Below are 20,792 nucleotides of genomic sequence, written 5' to 3' on the forward strand. Positions count from 1 at the left end.
ATCACTACTCAACAAACGCAAATAACAGACTTGATCCAAGTAATAAAGCAGGATGCTGAGAAAGTAAAGGAAATGGCTGAGACAACGCAGAAAGTGAGGAAGAAAGTGCAAAAATTGGAAAAGAAAACTGTTTCTTTGGAAGATCAGATGCTGCAAGTGCAAATGGATAGGCCAACATGGTCCTGCGCTTCCAAGGGGTGCCAGAGAATAGAGGAGAGAATCTTAAAGAACTTATGAGTGAGCTACTCGCCCCAGTAACAGGTATAAAGGTGGAATTGTTATTCAACGACATGGATGTAGCCTACAGGTCATATTCAGGATATGTAAAGAAAAATAATCTGCCTAGGGAAATTGTAGTAAGATTCTCGAAGAGGCACGTCAGGGATGCTATCCTGAAAGCAGTGGCTGTGGTACCCCTGAAGGTGGGGGAGAATGCTGTTAGAACGCTAAAGGATATTCCATTTGAAGTAAGGCAACGCAGAAAGAAATACAAAGAGAAGAAGGTAAAGATTGACTCTGTTCTTAAAGCTCAAGAATTTCTAAAGGAGCAGCTGGGAAGGTCAGAGGACGAGAAAAAAAAAAGAGGACGGCAGGTCCAGTGGTGAGCTGGAAACTGGTTCATCTGGCGAGGACTCTTTGTCTGAGCAGGGGGCAGCAGCCCCGAAAAGACCCTACAAACTGCGGAAAAGAGAAAAGAAGAAATAAAGGCTGAAGGACTCTTAATTGTGCCTTTGAGAACTTTGGTTCCAGGGCATGATGGGGGGCACTGTTATTGGGCAATTAAATGTAAATGGGGAGGGTTAAAAGTTCGACACAGTTCATAAGAAGTACAAAGATGAAAAGTTTGGATGCAAAAAAGCTAGTTGGAGGATCTCCTCTCTTGGGTTCTTAGTCAGTAGTGGGTTCTTTACTTTCTCCCTTATATGTAGTTTTTCCCCTCCCCCTTTCTGTTGTAGTTTTTTGTAGTGTTAAAAAAAAATCAATAAAAAATCCCCTGCTAAAAAAAAAAAAAAGAAATAATAAGATTAATCCATCACTGAAGTATTTTCACAGATTCCCTGTCAACAGCAAGGAATATTGTGAGTCAAACATAAATTTGCAGAACTAGAATATATTTTATGGCATACCATATGATGATTATAAAGTATTGGGAATAATATTTTCAAGTATTTAATAAACAACAACAAGGACAAAAGTCTGACTGTGCAGAAACATTAGTCTGGATCTCATAGGGGGAAAAGGAAGATGTCTGAAACAAAGGTTTTGTAAAATAATGACCAGCCCAGTCACCAGACTTGCAATGCAAATCTCCCTTATACATAAAAGCCGAATGGTGATGGCACTTCTCTAGAACATTCCACATGCTCCGGAATTGGTTGGCGCCCTGGTGTGTCACTCAGAATCTGTTCCTATCCACTGGCTGCATTGCTTGAGTCTCGCCTCCAACATTCTAAACAGTTTGCTGTTCCTCCCCCCCCCCCAAAGCCAGTCAGAACAGAGAGGTTATTTGCATATGTAGCCTCATTGGCCTTTGCCTCGGAACACAGATGTCATTTGCATATGCAACATGATTGGCTTTTGTCTCTAACATTCTAAACAGTTTGCTCTTCTGAGGTAAAATGTGTCCAATCTCCAGGTGAGGGCTGGAGATCACTCAGAATTACAACTGCTTTCCAGATGGCAGAGATCAGTCCCCCTGGAGAAAATGGTGGGCTCTGTATCTTTATATGCTGATGAGGTGGCCCCTGTATGACAGCCAATGTGATGTAGCAGTCAGGGTTTCAGAGCACAGGAGAGGCTGATGTATGGGGGGGTGGAAAGCTGAAGAGGGGGAAATAAAGGTAGGTTAATGATTGGCTGGGAAGGAGATAGGGTTGCCAACTCCAGGTGGGAAATTCCTGGAGATGTGAGGGATGGAGCCTGGAGAGGGTGAGGTTTCAGGAGGCATGGGACCTCGGACAGGCACAAAGCCATAGACTCCACCCTCCAAACCAACCATTCCCTTCTGTGGAACCATCGTTGCCAATCTCCAGGTGAGGGCTGGAGATCACTCAAAATTACAACTGTTCTTTAGGTAGCAGAGATCAGTTCCTCTGGAGAAAATGGTGGACTCAGTGTCATTCTACCCTGCTGAGGTCGCCACAGCAAATTGACACTGAGTGTCCAAGGCCGGGGCACCTGCCCAGAGCCTCTTTCTAGAGGCTGTTGTATTTATTTCCACAACGAGCCTTTTTCCTAGTTAGTAATAAAAGAAATGGAGTCTCCAAGTATGTGTGGCCCCCACAAACCTGCAAGTAGGGATCCAAGTGTTCTGATTTGCCAAATAGTGTGGAGATTAATGAACACTGTCCTTTGATATTTTTAAAGAGAGACTTGATTTTTTTGCAACACCGCTTTCTGGAAAAATCTGGAAATTCATGAGGCAGCACAGGATGCTGCTTCATAGGTTTAACAAGTGGCTTCTAACAAGGGGACAAAAGTACTAACTGCAGATGCAGGCTTGCAACTAAGGCAAGCTCAGAAGCAGCAGCTCACGAAGACAGGGTAGCAAAACATTCCCTCTGGTTTTCCATGCTTAATCAAAGCTGTGACTTCCCTCATTGTCCAGAACAAAGGAAAGGCAGAATGGCAATTCTAGCAATGTGGCTTTGCACGCTGAAGTTCTGAGGTCCAGTCCCTGGAATCTCCCGTTAAAGAAGCTAACTGGCAGGTTAGGAAAAGTTCCCAACCTAAAATCTTGGCACACCAGTGCCAGAATAGCCAGTTCTAGAGTAGAGAAACTACTGGTATGTAAGGCAACTTCGTTTCACATATTTTACTTCAAGCTGCCAGAAGAAACTAAGCAGGGGCTAGTTATAAACTTGATTGAATAAAAAAATCTTAGTATTCCCAATCCCACGCATGGCTTATTTATAAGTCTTCCCTTGTTCCCAAGTCTGGACAGTTTCTGCCAGCAGAAAAAGACCTTTATTGTTTGTAAAGCCCTCCTTTAAGCAGGTGACAGGTAATGATAAACCTTTAACCAGCATGTTTTTTATGCTGGCCTAGAAGTTTCTGTATTACTGTTTTAGTGTTTTCATTATTATACCATGGGCTGTTGGTCAGGGGCCACAAACATTTTTAAACAGGCACAGGATACAGGCATAATCAAAACTTCAGGACTGTCTCACAAATCAATTCAATTCAATTCAATTCAAAACCTTTATTGGCATGGATCAGAGTCATAAACAGTCACCCTTCAGTTCATTGATTAAACACATAACTTCCTCAAATGACTCCAATCACTGAGCATGCTATACTTCCTGTGATCATCACCTTAAAAACATGTTAAATCACCTCCAAATTTGTTAGGGATTTTTTTCTTTCAAGTTACCAATAAATAGGGTACCAAAGGTTTTTACAGTTCATGGGTCTACACAAAAGAGTATGTCAACTGGACTATGCAGACTTTTTTGAAAGCAGTTATGAGCCACTAATGTTGTTTGTATATGCAGACTGGTATTTTTGGATACCTTTTTTTCATTACTACATATTCCTCTGTCACAACTTTAAAAATTTTGTTTTAAAAGTTGTTTTGAAGCAAAAATTACCACAAGATTTACAAGAGATGCTAAATTAAACTTTTGTGACTTGTGTAAAAAAAATCTAAAGGAAGCAAAAGAAATGAAAATACAAAAGATCTACTTTTCCAAAATACTGATAACTTGAGATAGACTAACCGCTTTGCAAAAAAGAAGGCAAACAGAGATAAGCCAATTTGCTAAAACTCTATAGCACAAAGCATACAACAATAAGAAAGTCAAATTACTTTATCTTTCTATCGTCGTTTTCTGACAGGAAAATTGTACACAGGCATTTTCCCTACTCACCAGCATTCCCTTTTAATAAAACAGCTGAGTTTGTCAAATGAAAGTATTTATCACTGTCAGTTCAAGTTTTAAAAGCACCCAAAATGTAGGCCAGATGTTGTAAATCACTAGGACAAGAAGAATAAGAATAAGAAGTGTATAGACAGTGGGGAAAGTACACGTACACTTTGTATGGACAAAATTGCACATATTAGAAAGGGACAAGAAATGAGGAATTTAACCCTACTTCATCTCAACATGTTTGTATGTGAGTGTGTGTTTTTCTTAAAGTTACAGAGATCTAAAATGGTACCCAAAGGCTTGAAAACTTCAACTAGGGTTGCCAGGTCTAGGTTGGAAAATACCTGGAGACTTTGGGGCTGGAACCGGGAGAGGGTGGGGGTTGAGGAGGGGAGGGGCCTCAGCATGATACAATGCCATAGAGTCCGCCCTTCAAAGCAGACATTTTCTCCAGGGGAACGGATCTCTGTCAGCTGGAGATCAGTTGTAAAGTGGGAGATCCCCAGGTCCCACCTGGAGATTGGCAACCCTAACTTCAACAGTTCCATCCATAAAGCTGTATCTAGCTGGAAAGTGACTGGCCATACAGTCAGTGAAACTAGATACCGGAACAAGTTCCAAAGGCATCATAGGAAGCCAGAGACCTGGGGTGATTTCTCACGAGAGCTGCCTCGCAGCACAGCGCTGTTTGCCTCGACACAAACGTGTCAATTTCACACCCGAAGCTCAGGGGCTGCATTTTGACTCGGGGCTTCGCCCGATTTCCTCCGCAGTTTCATGATCCTGGTTTTTGAGGATCATGAAACTGCGGAGGAAATCGGGCGAAGCCCCGAGTCAAATGCAGCCCCGGAGCTTCGGGTGTGAAATTGACACGTTTGTGTCGAGGCAAACGGCGCTGTGCTGCGAGGCAGCTCTCGTGAGAAATCACCCCTGATCTATATAGAATTTACTCCAAATGGAATGCATGCCTGCAGCCCAAGTCCTGAAATTTCTTAACTTGGGCTGACCATGGAAGAACCCTTTTGTTCCAGGTTAAGAACCTAGCCATCTTCCACGGGAATAAAAGCAGAAAGAAATAGGTAGAAGGTTGAATCCCATGTAATAGTTATGATTCGTAGGGCTGCCAGCTTTGGGTTGGAGATTTCCTGGAGTTTTGCAAGGTGACGCCTGGGAAGGGCAGGGTTTGGGAAGGGGAGGCTGGCAACCCTAGGTGCTGGGAGGAATTGTATTTTTTTCTTTGTTCTAAGTCTGGTTTTCAGCGCAACCTTTCAAGTACTCAAGCCATTGCTCAAAACTCTTTAATAACTGAGCTTGCCAACCTCCAGGTAGGACCTGGAAATATCCCAAAATTACAACTCATCTCAAGGCAAAAAACATTAGTTCCCCTGGAGAAAATGGCTGCTTTGGAGGGTGGACTTTATGACACTAAACCCTGCTGAGGTTCCTCCTCAAACCCCACCGTCAGGCTCTATCCCCCAAAATATCCAGACATTTTTCAAACTGGAGTTGGCAACCTTACCAACACCCCTAATACCATGCACAGCTGTGTATCTTCTTCAGGGATCAGGGTTTCTCCTGCTACAATTCTTGTTCCACTCCTAAGAGGAGGAGAGCTGCCATGACATGGGACTCATCCTAAGGCCCATAGAAAGGGCCATACAGCTCCTAAGCAGCACACTAAAACCTTGGCACAGGCAAAGAATTGTAGTCATGGGATTTCCACAGGCTTTTTAAGGCAAGTGGGCCATGATAGTGTTAGGGTTTGATAGTCAGGTCACACAACACAGTGCTTCATAAGAAGAATTCTGTTTATTGGTACACCGGACTATGACATGTGTACTGCTTGTGTCAGGAATGCACCGGAACAGTATGGCACCCTAAGTTATACTAGGTTCAAACACCCCCCTGACAAGCTGAAGCTAATAAGCAAAGTTTGCGCGCATGGGGGAAAGAAAGCGGGCAAAAGCCGTTGGTTCCCAGCTAAAGCCGACAGCAGCTGGAACATCCCAATGTCAAGACAACAGTCAGACAGTGAAACTGTGCATAACAGGGAAAGTAAGGTGGTTTAAGGAAGGTGGTTTCCCCCTCCACACATTCCAGCAACATGGCAGTGTTAACTGACAGATAGTAATCAAAACACAGGAAGTCGAAATGGAAGCAGACCATATGGCTATTCAAAATTTGGTTCTAGGACTTTTGCTTCCTGCTAATAGAAGCAGGCCTAACAGTAAAAAGGATATGGAGACAATCAGGATGCATGGCCCCATATATTCAGAAGAGACAGACTTTGCCAGAGTAACTCTTAGGTCGATTCACAACATCACCATTTCAAGGAAAAGGGTGGTGGGTTAGTGCCTCTCTGCCCCCACCTTTCCTTTGGACCAACTTGCAGTCCTACATTGATAGCCACTGTGCTGTGGGATGGGGAACACCAGATGCATCTGTGACTGGAGAGATCCTGCTTCAGCCTCTACTCTGAGCATGTTTGGTCTAGCCCCCATACCACTACAAGATACTAGACATGACTGATGTGAAGATCAAATGAGAAGGGGGCAGCTATTACCACTCTGAGCTCTTCAGCATGGTTAATAACTGTTACTTGACCCACAACCTGTGGAGTTCCACAAGTCTCATTAGCAAGTTAAGTGTACTTAGAATTGAAATCCCAGTTCTGCAGAATCAGTTTTGTGATCCATTGTATTCAAGACTGTCATGATCTGGGCTGTGCCACCAGAGGCCTACTAGGCTCAGGGAGCCTGGCTAGTAGTAGGTGAGGCTGGGCCTACAACTCCCAGAAGCCTGAGAGGTTTTGGAGCCAATATTGACCAATAGGAAAAGAGGAGGGCTTGGAATAAAAGATCTGGTGCAGCAGGAAAAGCTGTTCTTCCCAGAAGACAGAGTCAGAAGGGACTGAGGCTGCTGTGGGGGAGAGACCCTCATCCTGAGGGAAGGGTGAGTAGTCTAGTGCCACTTGGAATAGTGAGCTAGGGACAGTATATATTTAGACACGTTAGGGCATTTGATTTCTTTTCACCCACTTACTGTTATTATTCTGCACCTTGTTGTTTGACCTCCTATAAAATAAACCTTTTCCTTGATGTACTCTGCCTGGTCCTCACGCCTATTATTCAGCCAAAAGGGAGGTCTAAAGGACTTGGGAGGGTGCTCTGGGCCTTCTCAAGGGAGCCTGGAACCAAAGTGGTGGCAGCGTCAGGTGACACCCCACCTGAGCCATGACAAAGACACTCAAAATGACTTTGAAAAGGAAAGAAGGAATCTATAAACAAGTTTGCAGATCATACCAAGCTAAAATAATTTTTAATGCATATGTAACCGTGAGAGTTTGGCCCACTATTGGAATTCAGGGTGGGGAGATATTTTGTCCCTGAGGGGGAGCTGTAGGAGAGTTTTTTTAGGAAAAGAGAGATTTGTGTTTGATTTTTTTTTTTTTTGCCTACTGGCCATCTTTCCTGTTAGGAAGTGGAGGCCAGTGGGCTGGAAGCACCACTACTTTCTTCTTTTTTGTCACCTCCCCCATCAACAAACCCAGGTCCCATAAATTCTTCCTTCAACTGGAGTTGGTGGGAAAAACTGGGGTTACATATAGCAATACAGAAAGTCAAACAGAAGGAAGCAGATGACCACAGGAAATGGAATATTAAATAGTATAAAGTAGAAATGTATCAAACAGCAAATATTTTTTACTATTAACTGGGGACTAATTAGCTAGAAGTGACCAAAGAAGAACATTGTTTTTGATTATGACTGCCTCCTCAAGCAAACAATATGATCCAGCTGTGAAGAATGCAAACAGCTCTCAGATGTATTATATAAATACAAGTGGTAAGGGAATATTAATGCCCAAACACAAGGTAATCATTTATGATATATCATCAAGTTTTTAGTATACATCTTCTTATCTAAGTTTATCCTTCTTGTAGGTTCTATAGTTCTATAAATTAATCTTATTACAAGAATGGAAAAGGACTTGATTGGATTAATCAAAACAAAACAAAAACCACATCCTGAAGCAAACTAAAAAGAAGATTTAGTAGAGTGGAAACTGAGGAACGGTTGCCTTTGTCTGAAAAATTAAACCTCCCATCAACCTTGCATGTTCAAAATACAAGAGAATGAACAAAAGAAGGGTGACATATCTTCCAGGGGCCAGAGGGAGATGGTAGGCTCCCTAGTGTAGCTTCAGGACCAGTGGCATCGACAGAGAATCTTGTGGATATGTTTCTATTGTGCTTCAATGGAAGTTGGGATAAGAACTGTGAAGCTGCTTCTCCCCTTCCTTCTTCTGGGTGAAGAATTTTTCCTCATGGAATGACATTTCTGTATCTTTCTAAATTCTGTCTAATTTATATTTCAAACAAGCAAATTATTGAATATTCCTATTTAAAATGTACAATTTGCTAGGGACACAAAATTATGTAGGAAAGCAAAATACAAGTTGTATATAAAACAAAACAAGATATCACAATGTTTTCCTGGAGTTCAGTAAAAATACAAAGCAAGACTTTATATATCAGTATCTTTAACATTTCAGATTTCCATAATACTCCTATATGAGCCAGTTTGGTGTAGTGGTTAAGTGCGCGGACTCTAATCTGGGAGAACTGGGTTTGATTCCCCACTCCTCCACTTGCACCTGCTGATGTGACCTTGGGTCAGTCACAAGGTCTGGCACAGCTGTCCTTGAAAAAGAGCCGTTTGTGTCAGAGTTCTCTCAGCCCCACCCACCTCACAGGGTGTCTGTTGTGGGGAGGGGGAGGGAAAGGCGTTTGTAAGCCGCTCTGGGACTCCAAGTGAAGGGCGGGGTATAAATCCAATCTCTCTCTCTCTCAATAGGAGGCAAAGTCCGCAGCAACTGCAGCCTGCCAGGGAACCAAAGGTTGCTGGGAGTGTACGTGCCTTGTAAGTATAATTTCCAAGACCAATTGCTAATCCAAGGATCTCAGGTAGGAGATGTCTTTTTTTTTTTTAAACCGTTTATTTAACATTTTCCGTAATTTACATACAGCATTCGTCTTACATTTTTTATCCTTGTGAGTCTTTTCTAATTACATTATCAATCCATATATAAAATGGTTTCCATCGATTTTCAAATATCTCCTTATCTTTTCCTTGTAATCTCAAAGTTAATCTATCCATTTCTGCTAAACCCATCATTTTTTCGATTAATTCATTTTCTGAAGGTACTTTCTCATCTTTCCATCGTTTAGCTAGCAGTATTCTTGCTGCCGTAAGGAAGTATATAATTACATATTTCTCTGTACTATAGTACATGTCTGGGATCATGTTTAATAAAGCTGTCTCTGGTTTGAAAGGTACCGGTAATTCTATTATTTCTTTTAACATTCGGAAAACCTTTTCCCAGTATCTTTGTACAATATCACACCTCCACCACATATGCATAAATGTGCCGACATTTTTTTTGCACTTCCAACAATTCTTATTAGTCACTACATAAGATTTGGCTATCTTCTCTGGTGTCCAGTGCCACCTGTAGAACATTTTGTATATGTTCTCTTTATAGGGTATTGCCCGCATTAGCTTTATTGATTCCCATAGTTCCACCCATTGTTCTGATTCTGGCATATAGTTTAAGTCTTTAGACCACGTCACCATTGTTCTTTTCACCATTTCTGCCATCATATATTCTTCCATCAGCAGCTTATATAATTTTTGAATAAGCTTATCGCTAGAGGACAGCCAGATCTTGTCCAGTTCGTTTTTTCCCTTATAAAATCCTTTTTTCTTATCCGTCTTATATATCGCCTGTAACTGAGTCTTCTCCCACCACGAAAATTTTACGTTTTGGTTATTCAATTGTTCATCTGATTTCAGATTATTGTTTTCATCTAGCAGCTCTTCATATCTAACTTTCCTCCTTTCCTCCATCAATGTTGACATCGTTGCCGCTTCCATTGGTGCCACCCATTTGGGTGTTTTTATGTAATGTCTCAATTTAACTTCTTTCCAGATTTCCATTAGTGCTCCCCTTAAGGTGTGATTTGTAAAGTTCTTAGGTAGTTTTCCGTCTTCATACCAAACGTACTTGTGCCACCCTACGCCCAGGTTGTTTCCTTCAAGAGATAGCAGTCTAGAGTCTTCCAGCAGTATCCAGTCCCTTATCCACGTCAATGCTGCTGCCTTGTAGTACAAATTCCAATTAGGTACTCCAAATCCTCCTGTTTCTTTTTTGTCCTGTAAATATTTCCTGTTAATTCTTGGTTTTTTATTCTCCCATATGAATTTACTACATATCTTCTCAAAGTCTTTAAAGTAATTGAATTTCCTTAAAATTGGTATATTTTGTGCCAGAAAAATGAACCAAGAATTAACAGGAAATATTTACAGGACAAAAAAGAAACAGAAGGATTTGGAGTACCTAATTGGAATTTGTACTACAAGGCAGCAGCATTGACGTGGATAAGGGACTGGATACTGCTGGAAGACTCTAGACTGCTATCTCTTGAAGGAAACAACCTGGGCGTAGGGTGGCACAAGTACGTTTGGTATGAAGACGGAAAACTACCTAAGAACTTTACAAATCACACCTTAAGGGGAGCACTAATGGAAATCTGGAAAGAAGCTAAATTGAGACATTACATAAAAACACCCAAATGGGTGGCACCAATGGAAGTGGCAACGATGTCAACATTGATGGAGGAAAGGAGGAAAGTTAGATATGAAGAGCTGCTAGATGAAAACAATAATCTGAAATCAGATGAACAATTGTATAACCAAAAGGTAGGAGATGTCTTCAAGACCTAGAACAGTCCAACAGTCTGACAGTATAAGGCTACTTCATCTGTTCATGTGAGAAGACACTGGCTATGGAGTACTTGGGCCAGAGGGTCCAAAGAAAATCTTGCGAATATACTGCAGAAAGCCTAAGCATAAAAGATCCACAGCACTGTCGTCAAGCCACCCTATCAGATCAGCCAGCAATCCAGAGATGTGGGTGGAGCTATAGTTAAAACTGCCACAGCTGCAGCTTCACCCACCCTACAGGACAACAGCTCCACCATACAGCATGGCCAAAACCAACAAGAAAGATGTGGCAGAGAAAGCTAGCATTGCCCAGTCCAACCAATCATAATGCCTTTCTCTACAGCTTGATGTAACCAAGTCATAACATAACTTGAGCAAGAAGGCAGGCTCCATCTAGGCAGCCATTGTCTAGCTCCAATATCAGCAACTGGAAGAAAGCCTAGGAACTGGTATGACTCAGTCTGCCTACTATTCTCCCTCTCTTCCTTAGAAACATTCCTTGTACCCTTCTTGAACCACCTCCCCTACCATTTTGGTCCATCATAGCCACCCATCTGCCACCTAGGCAGGAACTCAGCTCCTGTAGGATTCTACAAGCACCTAGCACACTTCCGGGACTAAGCAGTGTACTAAAGGCTCAGCTGCAACCATTCTAGAATCCCTCACAGACAACCTAGGGGCCAAAAAGAAGAGCATCCCATGACTGAAACATCCGTTTTACTGCTGACAACACACTCCGGCAGAAATGTGTGGGACTTTATCCTTGTGCTTTTTGTGCCTGCAAAAAGCACATATGAGCCCAGATTCAAGAGATGGAAAGAATGCTTGACTTTATCTATGCAAATATTCAGTTGTCATCTCTGCCACTTCAGCTTCTAGGGCTGAAATCTTTTGCCCATTTGGTGAAGATCATGTAATGAGTCATGCCAACCTGCAATTTCAAGCTTTTAACAGCATTAACCTAGATTTTAACAACATAGGTATAAAAGCTCACCTTATATTTAAAACAGTGGAGTCCCCATGGCAACACTGTATCAGATAATTAGGCTGTTATATTACTCCTGAATGCCATACTACTGGTTGTCTAATATAAGAGCAGCTTTCAGCTGCACTCACAAAACAGGTGTCCTTTCCCCACAAGATATGTACTGACTGCATCATTGCACTAATATTTTAAAATCACTTCTATATACTAGTCAGGTATTATTCTACAATCCTCAGAGCATGTTGAGCAATTCAGCCGCAACATGCCACTACCTAATTTTACCAAGTCAACCTGAGTCTTCTACCTTATTTGTAGCTATTTGGAAAATTTAAAATAATGTACTGAAGCCTAAAAATGTGTTATTCCAGAAAAGATTATTGTGCCTATAACCCTGAGGTTTAAGTCTACATTTTCCATTTCATAGATAAATCCACAATCATTCAGTTGTCATCTTCTTATGCCAAAGTTAAGGGTACCTTAACGATTCACCATTACACTCTCCTCCTCAAACGACAGTTTTAAAAACAAAGTTGGAGTCCAGTGGCACCTTTAAGACCATGAAAGTTTTATTCAAGGTATGAGCTTTCGTGTGCAAAGCACACTTCCTCAGACACAATGAAATGGAGCTTACCAGTCCATACATATAAGACAGAGGTTGAACAGCAAATTAGCATACAATATAATGAAAGGTTTTAACAGATGCAAACAAGTATAACAAGCTAAATTTATAAGGTCATCATTGTTTGGATTTGATTCTGGTGGAAAAACACTGAGGCAAAGAAATATGTCAAAATTGGTGATAGATGTGTAAATGTATCCTCCTTAATTGTGGAGTGCTAAGAGCAATCATCTGAAACCCTGTGGTCATGCTCCATCCATCTCCTCTTCTGTGTCTGACATTTTGTAGTTTTTAGCACCTGGAAATGGAGGTGGTGAAATGGCTTTGGCATTGGCTCCAAATCCCTGATGAATCTGCAGCATCTACCTCAGCTCACCATACAGTTTCAATAGACGCATTAATCCCTGAATGGAATAGTTCAAAGGTACCTGAAAGATCTTCTCTTATCTGGACTTGCCCATTCATTCAGATAATCCTTAGGGGTTCTACTCCAAGTACCACTTAAAATAAAACAAATTTCAACAAACATACGATAGGGCTTGTAGTGGCTCTTCTCCAAGAAACTCTGACACCTTTTCACTTTTATATGGCAAAACCCCAATGTTTTGTGTGACTATGCTTAAGAAGTGATGCTGTTCTCTGTTCCTGGCAATTGGGGGAAGGGTCTGTCTTTAATTTTGAACAGATTGCCTCTTTAAATAAATTCCCTGTTATGGTGGAAAGGTACAATATAACCACTCCAAACAAACAAGCAAGTAAATGATAGCACAGAACAGATAAACAGAGATAGTTTTCAGCATCCTCCACATATTACAAATTCAGCCCATGAGAAGGCCCACCACCAGTCTTTTCTCCTCCCCCAAGGAAACTTACATAGTATGACTGATGTTATTAAGCTTATTGTTCTCATCCTCAAGTTCTGAACTGCAAGGCTCACATCTCTTCCAACCATCTTCTGTTTTAATCCACCTCCACCCAGGAGACCGCCAGTCCTGGCCCAAAAAAGGCATGATTTTCTGAAAGGCAACAATACAGTTGACCAATACCATGGCTTTAATTTTGCTGTTAAGCAAGAAGGATGCTTTTCATAACACTGCCACAAGAACATTTTCAGCAAGGAACAGGGTGGGGAGGAGATAATAGACCCACCACAGAAGAAAAAAGTATTAGCGCCAATTCACTTAGATGATTAAAGCATACTTCTCTGGACTCATTATGTCTCTAAACAGTTTAAATGCAAGAAGAAAGAAGAGACTAGGAAAACAATACAAGAACGCCATTTGCACTTACTTGCAGCATCAGCTCTAGAGATTAAAAAAGGCCAATGGCACAAATAAAGTAAAATACATATTTTTATTGTATAGTTAAAATTCTTCAGGGAAGTCTGTAATATATAATATGCAAACACATTACTAAGTTCTCAAAAACAGCAGTGGTTATTTAATTGAAACTATATAAATAAAGCATTCTGTTGAAAATCAAATTACAATGTGTACATTATAATATCAACTGGGTACCAAACTATTGCATGGAAAAAATAAGGGAGAGAGAGAAAAACTCGCCGTTCATAGGAGAATTAAGATAAACCGTCTGGCACCCAACAGGCTTTGGCTCAATTTTAAAAGAATCTTTCTTCTCCCTATATGAATGTTACAAACCTATTAGTCTTGCAGTGTTTCTTCAACATGAACACAAGATCAGTAGCAACTGCCAAAGGAAGGACTTTAGTATATACCAGTGTTTAGCTGACGTAATATCTGTCTATTTTACATAAGTGGATGTAATTCCAGAGACAAATTTAACCCTTTAGGTGCCAGGGTCTAGAGTGTGATGATCCAATCAGCTTCTTTTTTTCAACAGCAACTCCTCATTTGGACAAGGTAATTTTTGTACCGCCCAAAAGGTAAAGTAAGAGGGACCGTGATTGTTTTCAATTACATTCAGCCAATGGGGCACTTGTTCTTTTCAATTTAATATATTTTTATGTGTTCTGATATGCACATTCTTGTATTTACAACATAAAGTTTATTACGGGGCACGGACTGATATATATCACCTATGTAGAGTTACATGTTGTAAAATTCTTTAGAATATATTTTTCTCACCTAAAAGGTTGATGAAATAGTTCATACTGCATATTTTCCTCCATGCTGTCATAAGGACAGAATAAGCTCAAGCCATCATCTATATATATATAAAAGAAAGTCCCCTCACCATAAAATCAACACCCAGGCCAAACCGCTGAACCTAGACCAAATTCAGAGAAAGCGCTCCTACCATGGCGTAGGTGCTCACTAAGAAGAGATTTTTATAAATTCGACCCCTAAGGGGGTCAAAAGGGGTAAAATGTGCTCCCCCCATTGATTCCTATGTGGCTGCCAGGCTACTGGCTCCCTGCGCCCCCCACTCTCCAATAGGTCAGCTGCAGAGCTCAGTGTTCTGAGGTAAAAAAGCAACAGTTACAGGGGACTGCAGAGAGCTAATGACAGCTGAGGAAATCAGGAACGGCCAACCACCTGTGAGGTGAAGCAAAGCTGCTGGCCCAACCTCTCTGATGGCTTCCAACACACTCCCCCCACCTCCCACACCTAACAGGCGGTTGTCTGTCAGGTACAGCACCATTTGCAGGGTGCTTAAAGCCCCGAGGGAGCCCACCAGAGTACTTTAATCCATCAGGGACGCTGCCTCAGCAGGATCACCTTAGCGGTACTGCTGACCCAGCCTCTCTGATGGCTTCCAACACACTCCACCCACCTTACACCAAACAGGCGTTTGCCTGTCAGATGCAGCAGCTGTCGCAGGGTGCTTAAAGCCATGAGGGAGCCCACCCCAGCAGTAACGCCTTAGTGATCCTGCCAGCCCAGCCTCCACAGTGGCTTCTAATACTCCTCCCCCTCCTACACTGGACAGGCAGTTGCCAGGAGGAGGCAACTTAGGAATGCGGCAAAGACATTTGCACATAGTACTCCTGCAGTGCACTGAGCTGCGCAGGCCAAGTACCAGCAAGATCACCCTGAGGTGCTCAGAACAACACAGTCTCAATATGAGCAAAACAATCCAGGAACGCAAGTAGAGAGGCCACAAGTAGAGACTGCTTCTTAAATGGACAGTTCTATGTTGCCTGCTCCAGAGCGATCTCATCAAGCAGCCTGGTGATCCTAGCACCTGAGGGCAGAACCACCAGTGTGATCTAGAGAGAGCTCCTTTGTGGGGGGGGGGGAGTACGTATGTCTCACTTCATTTCTTACACTACAATTTTCTCCACTAGAATTCCTTCAACAAATGTCACATTTCAAACTTCACATCATCAGTATTATAACTGGATTTACGGAACTTAAATACCATAGCGAAGCACAGGTATCAGGCTAGTACTTAATAATTTTGTACCTGGTTGATATTAAGCTGCACAAACCATAATTTGATTTTAACACAATGCTTTATTTATTTGTATAATTTCAACTAAATAACCACTGCTATTTATGAAAATGCTGTAATGTATTTGCATATTACAGGTTCCCCTGAAGAAGTCCATTGGCAAAATGCTTAGGGAATTTTAACTGAGTAATAATGGCCCAGGCTGACTCTGGGGTCATCAGATCTTGGAAGCTAAGTAGGGTTGGCCCTGGTTAGTACTTGGGATGGGAGACCACCAAGGAAGAATAAGGTTGCTATGCAGAGGCAGGCAATGGCAAACCACCTCTGTTCATCTCTTGCCTTGAAAACCCTACACAGATCACTATTTGGCCGTGACTTGACGGCAGTTTCCACCACCACCACCACCACCACCACCAATAAAATATATTTTTACTTTACTCGCACCATCGGCCTGGGCCTTATTTTTTATCTATTAGTGACTGATGCGGCTATTTTATTTTCTCCTTGCATTGGCTCTAAAATAATATGACATGGTAAGCATGCCTGGATTTTTTTATGTCAAGTTACAGCCAAACCTATAGGTTTTCAAGTCAAAAGACGTTCAGAAGTGGCTTGCCAGTGCATGCCTCTGTGTAACAACTCTGGTATTCCTTGCTGGTCTCCCATTCAAACTCTGACCAGGGTTGACCTTGCTTAGCTTCCAAGATCTGATGTGATAGGGCTAGCCTGGGCTATTCAGGTCACAGCAATATGCTCAGTACACACTCAAAATCATTTTTTTTTCTGAACTAGCTACTGGTTAGCATAACACCATATTTAGTTATTTAGAAAATACATATGCTGCCTCTCCAGAGCCCTCCACATCACAAAATACAGTATTAACTGCTCGTGGGTGAAGCAGAAATTTACATTCAAGTGCAAACCACAAGAAAGGATCCATCTGAAGACAATCCTAAGGCTGCTATATTCTATAGATGGCAACCCACTACATCCATCACCATGACATTTTTTTTTTCATCTAACTCTTTGCCTTTAAATACACTAAAAAACCTTCCTTGGCTCCCAGTCAAGAGATTTGTTAAATTTATAGTAGCCCAACACAGCAATCCGGATTCAGGGATGGCGACAGGAAGAACTTATACCTAACACAACAATAACAGTATCATTGATATTTTGTCAAGTAATGTCACATAGATGGGTTTACATACTTACACCATGTGACTCTACACATTTTCCTCCTTGTGCACCAAACAAAAAAGGACATAAAGCCACCATTCTAAGACCTACCACAAACAGCTGCATTTATGCACAAACGAAATAAAATACAGCGCATGGCCAGAGATTATGAGAGGCCTAGTTTAGGGCCTCAGCATGTCTTAATCTGAACATAAACCATCAAGCAATCACAGCGAGGAAAGAAAACCTTCACAAAACCTATTAATGAAAAATAATTCCTCCCATATACGAGACAGGGTCACAGATGAAGATGATAACTTGATTAAGATTCAGTATCTGAATAAAAAGAATGTTACAAGAAATATGAATCGTTTTGCGTTTATTCCATTGAATCACTACATTAGAAGAACAACTAATACACATGTGATTAATAACCATGATAAATAGTGACATTTTCCCCATACATCCCTTTGGTTAGTACAAATGTTACACAGAATTTCCAAATGAGGCATGCAAAACTCTCTGATGAAAACTGTAGGTTCCCACACTTAGAAATAATTGTCACTTTTGTTTTGTTAGAACACACAGGGTCTACTTCTTTTTTTCCACCAGGCACTAAGCAAAGCTGCAAAGGCAATTCTGCCTGTCTACACTCCTGTCACAGCAATATACATCCTCACAGTGTCGATGGGTAACTCTTCGGTGTCAAGAAGACCGCTGCTGTCGTTTAGGGTTTGCATCTTTGTATTACTAATTTATCCAGGACACATACTTGGATTTGCAAAGGAATGACTCCTGTGTCCAAAGGGATAATACTTCAAGGGAAAGGTATACTCTTAAAACTTGTGCTTTGGTCAGTGCTCCACCCACCACCTCCAAAGAAGGCAGGAGCTTCCCTTTTCTGCCTTATTAAGAGGGACCACATCACTTCTCCCTAAATGCTTATAGCTGGCTTTTGTGTGAATGCCATTAAAGTGAACCCAACAGTTCTTGGTCTGTTCCAATAGCTGTATGATATTATTTTTCTGTCAAATAAGGAAGGCTGGGAACACCTTTGAGAAACTTGTCTAAGATCTGGGCTGAGCTGCTGTTGCACCTCTGCTGTAAGTATTTTGCCTAGGAGAAGTGAGCCTCTGGTATAGGCCAAAGGACTGTTGGCTCTTAGACCAAAGCCCACAGCACTAATTGACCTGGTTCAGTGGATTCAGAACCAACTCAGGAGTTGGAGCTATATATATGTATTTTCTACATTACATTTTTGAAAGCCACTATGAGCCCCCACTGGGGAGGAAAACAAAATATGAATACTTAAATTCTGGTATTCAATACCATTGAGGTTACATGGCACCATATAGCCTTTCTTAAGCAAGAGATCCTTACCCTCAAGGACATGCCGATCTACAGTGGAACAGATCACAGAGGTGAGGGAGGGGCTCCCATCAGTGGCCCCACATGACCACAGTGCACAGATTTCCCAAGTACAGATCCACCCCACATGGAATTGGCAACGTACAAACTTGGCATGCATGGTCTTTCCTAGCACTGGGAGACTGAGTCACACTATAAAGACAAGGGGGTGGGGAAAGGGGGCTGTGCTGTAGATCCGGGTCTCTCCAGACACTTACAACCATACTTTGACGGGGGGGGACCCCTGCTTTAAAGAAGCCCATTACGAGATTTACTTTGCTTGGGTAAACATTGAAGAAAAGTGAAGAGGGAACAAAAAAGGAGAATCCCCAGCTTCTCCTCCTGCAATTTTAGCAGCCCCTCCCCCGCTTGTCCCAGGGCTGCTCCTTACTCTTTTGAAGAATTCTTTTCGACCTAAAGCCTCGAACCTTGATCTCTCTCTCTCTTCCTTCTCTACCCCTTTCCGTGGCCCTCCCCTCCCCAGACACCCCCTTTTTTTTTGCAAAGTCTCACCAACGTTTATTCTAGCCCAGCAGCTGCAGCGGTGGCGTTTCCAGTTTTGTTATTGACCGAAGCAACAAGGATCTTCTCTTTGCCCACCCCTTTGCTTTTCACTGATTGGGCGGGCCGCATCGCTCTTGTTGCCACCCCATATTGAGGCTTGCGATTGGCTGCTCTAGGCGTTGTGACGCCACAGGGCTCCCACCTCACGTGATGAGAGGAAACTGGAGCACGTGTCAATGTTTTGTAAGAAGGACGGAGGGGCGGTGTCTGAGATTATTGGGGGCGTGGTTTGCGCGTTTATTGTATCAGCGGGTGGGGGGAAATGTGGGGGAGTATACGCCTCTTTCTCTCTCTCACACAGCAAGAGAGCGAGAGACGGGGTGTTGCAACCAGGGGTGCAGCAAACGGGCTGTCGGCTATAAAATAAAATTCCCTTGGAACTTTATGCATTAGTATTTGGATTGGAAGGACGGCTGAGTTCCATCGGATTTGCAAACACTATAATTTATTACGATTCGGTACTTGTCGTTTTCAATGGATTTTGTGAAAGGCGGAATCAAAGCCTTGGAAGGATGATAAGAGAATGCTTGAAACAAATGATAGAGCACCTGCGCACGGGATTGCCGTGATACTTGAGACAGAACAAGTCTCCTTGGGCTATCCTGTCTTCCCTCAAGCATAGCAACTCGATGGGAGTTGATTCCGCTGTGTTGCACACGAGCAATACAAAAAAGAACCGATGTCCACGTTCTGAGCTCGAAGAAGGAAGTCCTCGGCTCGGTACTCTTCCTAGGGGCCGGGCGTGGTGATTCTTGTTTACAAAAGTTCCGGGAACCCGCTGCCCACCTGAATGGGGGTGTTGGTGGGGGATGGCTTCCCCAGACGGGAAGAAAATCCCGGACCTCTCTGGCAATGTAAAAGGTTTGTTCCCTGGAACCGGTCTCCCTGAAAAAAAGGGGTGGGGGGGAGAAGGAGACCCGTTCTTGTAGGGTTGCCAAATGCTAACCTCCAAGTGGGGGGCTGGAGATCTCTCAGAATTATAAGGGATCTCTGGACGACAGAAATAATTTATGTGTTTATTTAATACATCTATTCTACATTTTCTGGAGAAAAAGCCTGCGTTGGAAGCTGAACTGCCTGGCATTATACCCTACCAGGTCTCCCCCCTCTCTAAACCTCACTTTTCCAGGCTCGCCCTCCTGGGAATTTCTCACAAAGGGTGTCTAGTAGTATTCCCATGCAAAACAAACAGTGAGAACTTCTTTATGTTCATTATAATCCCTCCATTCCGACATGTAGTACAATAGAGATGCAAGTCTCAGCAAATCCATTTTCTTAGTGGAGGTCCTTTTCCCTGCCCAAGTTGGGTATCCTGAATGCTGCATTGCAAACAGCTATTCAACAGTGGTAGCATTTTGTTGGGATTCTTACTGAGTATGTTAACTGAGTAAGTAGTAAGAGACTGAATCCATGGTGTGTATTAAAATATAAAAGTTTACGATAAACCTAACATGGGAAAAAGGTACACAGGATATAAAATAAAAAAGAGCTACAATGCCTACATCCTTACAGCTAAAAGGTAAAACGGGAAGAATGGAGTCTCCTTCTGTAGTCAGAACAAAGACAGGAAGGAGAAGCCAATATGCTAAATACTTGACACATTGGTTTCCAATCAGACTATTAAGTTAGCTCCAAAGTTCCTGGGCATTCTATTGTCTAAACAGATTGTTTACAAACAAACATGTGACTTCCTATTGATCATAACAAACATAATTAACCCTGTAAATACTGAAGTGTTTTGACTTGTAACACCCAACACATTTCCTATAGGAAGAAAAGAAGAGGAGATTGGATTTATACCCCGCCCTTCACTACCCAAAGGTGTCTCAGAGCGGTTTACAAACTCCTTTCCCTTCCCCTCCTCACAACAGACACCCTGTGAGGTAGGTGGGGTTGAGAAAGCTCTTGACAGAAACTGCTCTTTTTCAAGAACAGCTCTTATCAGAACTACGGCTTGCCCAAGGTCATCCAGCCAGGTGCAAGTGGAGGAGTGGGGAATCAAACCTGGTTCTCC

The 20,792-nt window shown here is 42.3% G+C and overlaps 1 protein-coding gene across 2 annotated transcripts in view; it reads right to left on the minus strand.

Moving 5' to 3' along the window:
* FBXO25 (F-box protein 25) overlaps positions 1 to 18,785 on the minus strand; it is a 41,462-nt gene extending 22,677 nt beyond the window's left edge. For both annotated transcript variants that reach the window (XM_015416637.1, XM_015416636.1), the window contains exons 1-2: positions 18,728 to 18,785; positions 13,130 to 13,272 (exon numbers count right to left, since the gene is read on the minus strand). In XM_015416637.1, the coding sequence (XP_015272123.1) occupies positions 13,130 to 13,266 (137 nt within the window). In that variant the 5' untranslated portion in view covers positions 13,267 to 13,272; positions 18,728 to 18,785. The remainder of the gene's footprint in view (positions 1 to 13,129; positions 13,273 to 18,727) is intronic.
* Between the last annotated feature and the right edge of the window lie 2,007 nt (positions 18,786 to 20,792).

Source organism: Gekko japonicus, unplaced genomic scaffold (genome assembly GCF_001447785.1).
Source record: "Gekko japonicus isolate JY-2015 unplaced genomic scaffold, Gekko_japonicus_V1.1 scaffold5147, whole genome shotgun sequence".
In the NCBI taxonomy this organism is placed as follows: domain Eukaryota; kingdom Metazoa; phylum Chordata; class Lepidosauria; order Squamata; family Gekkonidae; genus Gekko; species Gekko japonicus.